Source organism: Orbicella faveolata, unplaced genomic scaffold, assembly GCF_042242905.1.
Source record: "Orbicella faveolata isolate gen_17 unplaced genomic scaffold, um_ofav_v1 contig_24, whole genome shotgun sequence".
Taxonomy (NCBI): domain Eukaryota; kingdom Metazoa; phylum Cnidaria; class Anthozoa; order Scleractinia; family Merulinidae; genus Orbicella; species Orbicella faveolata.
In genome coordinates this window covers 17041387-17050941 of record NW_028301552.1, presented here as the reverse complement: position 1 = coordinate 17050941, position 9555 = coordinate 17041387, and the positions used below count along the sequence as shown (strand labels likewise).

General features: G+C 40.4%; 1 protein-coding gene and 1 pseudogene across 1 annotated transcript; both read right to left on the bottom strand.

Moving 5' to 3' along the window:
• Window positions 1-1675: 1675 nt before the first annotated feature.
• LOC110043193 (uncharacterized) lies at window positions 1676-3436 on the bottom strand. The gene is made up of 3 exons (XM_020748632.2): window positions 3283-3436; window positions 2813-2872; window positions 1676-2504 (listed from the first exon to the last, which is right to left on the bottom strand). The coding sequence occupies exons 1-3, from the start codon at window positions 3322-3324 to the stop codon at window positions 1821-1823; spliced, it is 786 nt and encodes a 261-aa protein (XP_020604291.2). The 5' UTR covers window positions 3325-3436; the 3' UTR covers window positions 1676-1820.
• A 3181-nt stretch (window positions 3437-6617) lies between these two features.
• Window positions 6618-7855, bottom strand: LOC149110666 (uncharacterized; annotated as a pseudogene).
• Between the last annotated feature and the right edge of the window lie 1700 nt (window positions 7856-9555).

The following is a 9555-nucleotide window of genomic DNA, read 5'->3' as shown; positions in this document are numbered from 1 at the left end:
ATCTGTAGAAATGAAGTCACAGGCGCTGATTTCGAAAATTCACTGTACGCTTTAGCCCAATCAGAAAAGACATAGTGAATTCAATGTATAATAAACTCGCTAATCGGTTGAAAAAGCAGACAAACAAATCAAAATGGCGGACTTACAGGTTGTTGATTTTGCTTTAATGCCGGGCCCGGTAAGGAAAGACAAGCAATTCGGGTTCCCTGACGACTTTTCCAAAATAGATGTCACTATTGTCTCACGGACAAGCCATCCCGCGTGCGGTTTTGCCGCGGTTTTTCGAGTTTTTACAATACGGGCGGACCGCTGTTCGGTGATCAGCAAATCTTTTCTACACGTCGACCGCGAAGCAAGAAATTTCAACATTTCCGCTCTCAGAGGGATCTTAGAGGTAGAAATCGTCGCTCACTAGCTGCTGTAATGTAAAAGGAAAGAACAGTGGTGTAAATAAATGCTTTTTTGGTTTGATAAAGGCGAGTATTTTATAAACAAAACATTTTTAAAGTTTACTTTACTGTCAAACTTGATTGTTCTTCAAAAAGTTGTTTATCTCATTCGGCGGAATCAAGATAATCATTCTTCGCTTTCCCTTTTTTGCTTAGTTTATGGCTTTCCCCTTTTTTAGTATTTTCCCCTAGCCAAACTTACTTTATCAGCCCATCCGAATAGAGGCTATTCTAAATTTATAAAGTACAAAGAAATAAGGCTGAAAATTAGACCGGTATGCGTTTTGAAGAGCTCACTGATTTTTCAGTGAGCTTCGCCCGGCGTTTATCTTGCACAGATTTTTTATCACGGCTCTAATTTTAATTTAAGCATTTATATTGTTTCTTATAGAAAGCAAATATAGTTGAGATATAAAAATTGGGCTTTCTTTTTCTTTCTTTCATTCAACGACAACTCGAGTTAAAGTTCGTATAAATTTTGTAGGAGCCGTCATAATTATCGCTTCCCTTCCCTAGTGCTACACCATTTTCTCCCACTACAGACCGGTTTTACCGGGTTAATCTGAGTTTAATCGACGAATATTTAATCGAAGATTAAATCTGTTTTCGGAAACACCATTTTATCCCCCGATCAGTTATCCCGGGAATAAGAAGTTTAATCGCGGAATAACCGCTAACCACGGGTCTTTCGAACAACCGGGACCTGGACTTTTTCAAGATTAAACTGTCCCAAATAACTTTATTCTGACCCATTTCGGGCGATAAGGGAAACCATCACCCATGCCTTTGTCGTTTTATAAGGAATATTTGTGCGACGGCTGATACTTTTGCGCTTCAAGCCAAACTAAGAGCAATTTCCAATGCAGTCGTCATGCTCAATTCTTTTTATTTCCAAACTTTAAGTCTGGCGTTTTAGGAAACTCTATGCAGCAGAAGTGAAATTCCTTGATCTATGGACATGTACAAATTTCAAATTGCTGGACGTTTAGCTTTTCTTGTGAAATGTATTCACGAAATATAAACAATACGTTGATCACAATATTTTTGAGGATGGAAAATTATAAACAAGTTTAAGTGATGTATAAGTTCTTTCATTTGCCGATTTTTGACAAAACGGGTATTTTTCTTGGTCTGATATCCCATTATTTGTATGATTAACCAGCCTGCGTGGCAATTGTATTAATTACAACTTCCCCTTCTCAACATCAAATTACAACCCAGTCAAATTTATACCCATAAATTGCTTTAAAATTTTTATTAACCCATCTCTGAAAGGTTACGTGTTTCAGCTATTTTTTAAATTAAAGTTACAGGGTGAGTGCTTCAGTGCTGAATTCCCTGCTCGTTTTACTTCTTTACATCCCAAAGAGCTTACAGGTGAGCTCCAAACCACCACTGAGTGGTCGAATCAGGGCCCTCGTTGCAGCGGAACTTTGGGTTAATGTTACCGTAATGACCAAAGTTGTCTTCGCTTGAAACTGAGCCAGATCTTGGGTCAAACTGGCAGCCGGAATGACTGCTGTCAATGTGCCAAAGGTAAGAGGTACTCTGCCAGACACGTGCCGTCAGATGCATGCGCATGTGCCCGCGGATGTTGACGTATTCCACCTTCATGCACTTACCAGACCCGGTAAAATCAACGACGTTGAAGTCCTTGAAGTTGCCACGGACGTAGTCTTTGAAATCGACACCATAGGTTGGGTAGCTGCAAGTTGATCGCCAGTGAGTGGAATGAGCTTGCAGTGACCTCATTCGTGCCAGGCTCAGGCGGTACAGATTCCAGTTCTGTGCGTTCTCGTTCACTGGAGCGTTGCCGTTAAGGGGAACAGTGCGGAACTGTGATAGCGCACGATGCATGTTAGCCCAAGACATCACCAGTGTCCACGCTGTGCCAGGCTCGGACTTCAGATCACAGTAAGCAGGGTAACTGTTACCGGCAGTGTCGTAAAGTTTGTACATGCCACATTTGGAGTCACCTCGCGATAGATAATCAAGGCAGGAGGTAGGACGGAATGTGTCCTGCGCTTGATTCTTTGGTTTGGGACAGTTATCTCCCTGGAAATAGAAATGAACACATTTTATCATTCTGTGACTGGTGTCCCCTTTCTTTCCCGTTTGTCTGTGTTCCTTTTCCCGCAGTTTCTAAAGCACAAAACCTAGCCCGAGACGGACTATCTTTAAACAGTTTCTGCGAGTATCGTTTTTAGCTCAAGTTTTAATTAGCAATTCATTGCGAAACTATCTTGAGATAGAATATTTAACTTTCAGCTATTGTGACAGAAATGTCTTCAATAAAGAAGACGAAACTTTTAAAACACGTAACGGCTAACATAGTTTCATGATCAAAAAAAGAAATATCTTACCTTGCACCCCACAGTAAGAACCCTTTTTTGTAAGTTTTGATCGTCAGCATCAGCAATCGCCTAAAAAATAGTTACATTACCTTAGCTTTTAAGGCGGTCAAAATAATTAAGTCGAAGTTATTCTGTATAAGCTAGCGACATTTATTTCTCTTCTTCTCATTGTCTTGCAAACTGATCACACAGCGAAGAAGGGGCAAAAGGCCCAAAGCGGTAAAGCAGCTAAAGGACCTAGACTATAAATTTTCCTGTTACGGTGATTCTAACGCATCGACGCGACAAAACATCAGTTTTATCGTTTTAAAGTTACTACAGATTTTTTTCCTACCCAGAAATAAAGGATCTCACACTTTAGACTTCTCAGTTCTCGAGTCCCTGTATTGCAAGAAGAATCCTAAACGCTCTGGCATCACAATATCGGCGCTATTTTGTTACCGCAATTCTTGAAAGATGTGTCCGTAGAGATCACCTACCAACAGGATGCCACTTAAGGCCACGATCATCTTGAACGCCATAGTAGTGCGTAGGGAAGGTAGTGCGTAGGTAGGAAGAATTGTTTCAGAAAGGAACTACTTGTTTGTTGGGGCAGAGTAACCTGTTCAACAAGCCCTCTGACTTTCCTTAGAGAATGGATACCTGTACAAAAGGAGTAAACAAATGTAAAACACGAAACCGTCCCACGGATAACACGTTTCGCAAATGACCGAAGGGCACCACGAAAAGCACCATCAATCAAAATCATTCAAGTAATAAATTAAACACGAAAGACCGCGTTTGACCGCATTTCCAAACACCGAGAAGAGAGATGAAACTACGGCGCGTAGCGGGGTATTTTTGACAAACTTTGAGATGTTTGGAATTGTGGTCAACTCGGCCTTTAGTTTTTGATATACCTTCTTAAGCAAAGCTAAAACTGAAGAGAAAACTGAGAAATAAAATCGTAAACATCTCTGATAATTAAGATCAGATATCCAAACACCGTCACGGTCATAATTTCCTTTGTGAAGACTTGATGAATTATCAATGAGTTTGAGAATACTTTTGATAACATGACATTTTTATCGTTTTCTTTTACTTCCATACGTCTCTACGTCCTCACTTATATTCTATTACAAGAACAAGGTTCGGAAAATAAGGGTGTGGTTTGTGCCGCCTTGTAAAGAGCTCATCGTCTCTCACAAATACAGCACACTTTATCTAATTTGGATTGCTTTTCTCGTTAATTTTACCACAGCCATAAGTTCATTTCATCACCGTAGTAAATTGAAATTTATTCCACTGATATCAAGGTAGAAAACGTCGCACCACAATGGATTTTTCCGCTGGGACGGAATTATCATTGTAAGTCCAGCGAATAAATAATTTTGAAACAAACGGCTCGCCATATCAGAGAGCCCCAAAATCATTGGTTTTGAATGATAATTGTTTTGTTTGATCTGCGCGGCTGTTATGCAAATAAAAACGGTCTAGGCTTAGTTTTGCACTTCAGAACAAACTCCTTTTAACGCAAATATTAACTTTATAAAGGGAAAATGTAAACATCGGTTTACCTTGCAAATTCATTTCCTAGTTGTCTAAAGGCAAGAAATTCAGTTAGGTTAATAGAGGGCCTTATATAACTGCGTGTAAGAGGTCTTTGACGCCGACATTCAAGACAAGCAGGTCTGAGTTTCGAGCAATTCACCGCCTGAGACGGGAAAGGATAGATATTTTGTAAGTCGTTCCAGCATTACTGTGCTGTATCATGTTTGTTTAACTAATGACACGCGCACATCGCGAAAACTGCATAATGTGACGTGATGTTCACGGAGCTAATTATCTCTGTAGCTTAGGTCATACCGTTTTAACGACGAAAAACTCAAGTAAACTCCACATTCTCCATATCAACCTAGTCGAATTTCACAATTCCTCTACCCTCTGTTTCAAGCAAAACACTGGGAGCGTGCATCGTACGCTGCCAATTCTACCTTGATATTAATTAACTACCGTGATCAAATAATCGCAACAATCACTGCAGCAACGACTAGGTAAAGGCATAAATTAGTTCCATGTAAAACGCTTGGACTCCGTCGTCCCTTCTTGTCGATCCTTCCCCGTCCGTTACTACCGAATAGCCTTGAATCGAGAATGTACACGTTGTTTTGAAACTAAAGCAAGTTATTTGAGATCCTGCCTGACCAATGCTTCGTCTTTGTCTGAACTTCTATGAGCACGAAATGTTAATTGACAGCCAATCCCTGGAGGCAATTTTGCTCATATTTTTTCTACTGCTTTTTTAAACAACCATCAACAGCCCGCTTCGGATTAGTTTCATCAGTTTTTAACAGCAAAAGAACTTTAAAAACAACCATCAGATTATCGATGGGGTGCATTCAACTAAATGAGAAGTAAGTCTCTTGACCGAACATTGGGCGAATTTACCGCTTAACATTTTTAAAACGAAAGCCGTTGCACTTTCAAAACCAGCAGCCGATGTTATTGTTCTCAAATTCTTTATCAGCAAAATTTTTCACTGCCGCAAGAGATTCGAATGGCCGTCAAACTTTCGACCGGATGAATTTAACGTTAGTCCAGGCTCTGGGTAAAACACGTGACGTATCAAACTCTAAATGGATGCATCAATGCGATGCATCCGTTGTGATTTTGCCCATACAAAAAAATATAATTCAGCGTTGTTGATGTTAAGTTCTCGGTAAATTCTCTTCGCCGCGCGAGAATCGAATAATAATACCGTCAAACTGTCGATGGGAGTAATTCAATCAAATTAAAAACTAGCTTTTAGAAGAATATTCGACGTATAGAACTCTAAAGCCTGGTTTTCACTAGCGACACAAGCACAAGCGCAAGCACAAACGCAAGCAGTAGGGATGATCCAAGTGAAAACCAAATTCGACGCAAATACAAGCACAAGCAAAATCACCCGAACCTCCCAAACCGTTTAAGCGAGGTAATCTGGATCCAGTGTTTTCATCGGCCAAACATAACCACGTGTGGTAAATATCCTTGCACTTGTGTCATTCCTAAGCGGCATTTTGTTTTCACTTGTTACAGCGCAAATGCAAGCATAAGCGCAAGAACAAGAAAAAGGAAAAATTTTGATCCTTGTACTTGTGCTTGTGCTTATGCCTGCGTCAAGGCCGTTTTCACGGTGAAATAAGAATATTGTGCTTGCGCTTGTGCTTGACCTTGCGTCGCTGAGGAAAACCAGGCTTAAACGAACGAGTAAGGACCTTCGTTCTGATTTTGCCGGCGAATGAAAAAATTAAATATAATTCTATGTACGATCCATTTCTTGTTGTGCTCGGTCGTATTTTGCAAAATTTTTCACCGTCAAAAATTCCAAAGACTATCCAACTGTCGACGGGAAAAATTAATATTTATGCCCCCTTCCATCGAGTGGTTTTCAATCATATTGACTACACGACCGATTTAAGCCAACAGTCGAGCTCTGTTTGCTAGAGCGCTTAAAATAACGACAGCAACCTGCTGGGATAATAATTTGGTCATGTGTTGTGGCCGCTTTTAACTGATAAATTACTAACTAATAATTAACTACATTATGACATAATAATCATTCATAAAGTATATAAAGTCGTCATACCAACGATTTAAAAGTAATTTAAGCTCTAGTAAAGGTGAGGGCCACGAAAAAGGCCAGAAGGACGCTGTTAAGCGGCCAGCCACGCCCACCCGAAGACTGTTGGCAAACTCTGAGACATCATAAATATAAACGAAGCTTATCGCCAGGAAGCATTAAGGATGCGACAACACAGCACCTGCGTGTGTTATCCATTGCACTAATTCATAGCTAGGGTGTTGATAAGTCAGTGGCGAGACTAGGCGTTCGTATATATTTAAGGAAAGCGTTTGATTTCCAGCGACCTAACAAACGAATCTGAGTGTCCAAAAAACCTTTGGCGGCTGCCCAGCTTGCGGCACCAATACGAAAACTATGTGACTTGTATAAAGAAGCATCTAGGTTGTTAAACTGCAAGGCATTATTAAGTTGTGTGATAAAGAATGATCTAGAAATCGGCCTCCCATCCGGCCAGCAAAACAGGGGACCTGGAGTATGTCCTCTTAGCGAGATATAATCTAAGATAAGTTGTACCGGACCACAATTGATCTCAGGATAAATATAAATTACAAAAGGTTGACTTGGGTCGCTATGCTTATATTGAAAAAGAGAAAGTTGAAGGGCCTAGACATGGCCATGCTTGTCTACTAGACGATCTAACTGCGTTATATTTATAACGCAGAGTTGAATTTTTTGTCCAGTTGTGGTGGTCATTTCTCCCATTCGCAAAAAGGCAAAAAATGCCAAAGAGCACATGGCTGACATTAAGCATTTCTGATAAGCTGGCGTGGCTGTATGTGTGAACGATTGTATTAGCTGGCGTAAGATTGGCAGAGTGATTGGTAAGCGAACATCTCTGACTGGAGCTAATTTCCTATAACCCTTAAGAATTTGAACAATTATTGTCGCTGTAGTTGGGTCTTCTACCCCGACTAACTTATGTACGTAACCAATAGCGGAAACGTAAGTGGTCACTGATAAGGAAGCATAGTGAAGAGAAAACAAAGGTGATGTAAAGAGCGCTAAAACAGCTAATTGCACTGGCAGTGAAATAACCGAGTTATCTAGATATTGAGCAGCCCAAGTAGTGAACAAAGTCCAAGGCCGTCTGTAAACTCTAGCCGAGGCGCTGTTTAAACTGGCAGCTAAAAGTTTCTTAGTTATATCCCCCAGTTCTCTGGTAACAGATGGGGAGGCAAGATTGTCGGTTCTTGGTCCGCATCCACCTGAAACCGCGATAAGGCGTCAGCTCTCGTATTTAAAATCCCGGGCAGGTGGATTGCTCTGAATAGAATATTATGCCTCAAGCAGGACAAAACCAGGGTGCGGACAAGAACCAAGAGCTCCCTGTCCTTTGTTGTTTTCTTATTTATAGTCTCCGCTAGCGCCTGATTGTCAGTATGAAACATGACACATCTATTGGCTAAGTTATCCGCCCAGATTCGGACGCTAAGTACAATCGGAAACATTTCAAGTACTTTGATATTCTTAAATTTCCATTTGATGGGCCATTCGCCGTCAAACCACTTATGTCCAAAAACGGCACCATAACCTAAAGTTCGGAAGAATCCGTGTACAAATGTAACGTTACTGAGGAAACCCAAATGAAATCTAAAAAGAATGATTTGCCATTAAAGTGGTTAAGAAACTGTAACCACATGTTAAGATCTCCTTTCACGTCATGTTTTAAACGAATTAAGGTCATTCCGCTGAAATAGAACCTGCACTGAGATTTTTGTGAAACTTTGCCTATCGATTGCTTATATTATAGGAACTTAAATTTTGAAATAAAAATGAGGGGTCCCCATGTTAGTTTAGGAACAAAAACACATCCTTTATACCCATATATATCCTTACAATAGCACCATGATTGTAGCTACGATTGCTTGCTAAATGCACGTTTCCGACGATTGCTTTTTGTTCTACACTGAGAATTGGTCCATATTTATTTTACACAGGGAAATTTATTACTCAATTCAAAACAACAGAAAAAAAATGATAGGTCACCATACTCGTTTGCGAGAAAATGACGATTTACCTCTACCGCGAGGTCCATCAGTAAAGAAAAAGCCGCCATTTTTTAATGCGCGCGCGCTAATCACGCGTGAAATTATGCGCAGTAGGGATGCGCAATGCAATACTGGGGAATGACCTTAAGTGGGTCGGGCGACGTACACCCACTGTGACGTTAATCATACGTCTAAGAAAAGTCCGACCTGGTTGAACTACTGACCAGGTGAAGTTCAATAAACCAATAAGAGATTGCATTTCTCGAAGAGAAACCTTTCTACGCTTTAAAAAGTCTTGCAACATGTTCCTACATTTCTCTAACTTGTCGTGTGGAAGACGAGCTTCCATTTGATATGTATCAAGCTCAATTAATACCCGCGAAAGATAAAACAGTATGCGGACCTACGGTTTTTTCAGGTGCCGTTGGCACTCCTAGCTCATCACAAGTCTTAAGAAATTTAGAGAGGCTATTGGAGCAAGTCGAATGGTCGGGCTCAATAATAAGGAAATAATCTAAGATACGCAAAATGCCCGGAATTCCTAATTTATGTCGGGCAATCCACTCTAAAGCTGAACTAAATGTTTCAAAAATCTTACAGGAGCTTGCACACCCCATACGGAGGCATCGATCATAATAGAATTGTTCTCCCAAAACATTCCTAGCAGATCATAATTGATTGGTGAAACCGGGATTAAGCGAAAAGCGTTTTTTATGTCTGTTTTGGCTAGCGCGCAGCCCCTGCCTTTGCGCCGTATTAATCTGACAGCATCGTCTATTGATGCGCAATGAACGCTAGACGCGATTTTAGGAATGTGAGAGTTAACAGATTTACCAAATGGAAAAGACAGGTGATGAATTAAGCGATATTCTCCAGGCGTTTTCTTAGGAATCAGACCTAAAGGCGAGATGCGCAAAGACGGAAGAGGCCGTGTGTTAAATGGCCCTACTATACGACCTAAATTCATTTCCTTATTGAGCTTTTCATTTACAGCGTCGGGATTTTGAAGTGCTGGCAACAGATTAACGCAAGTGGCCGTTTCTCTAAGTCCAACATAATCAAGTGAAAAACCATTTAGAAATCCATTAATAAGATATTGTTTCGAAGTTAAAGGATAATTAGCTAAGTAAACACTTAATTTATTTACCCGTATTGGTGTT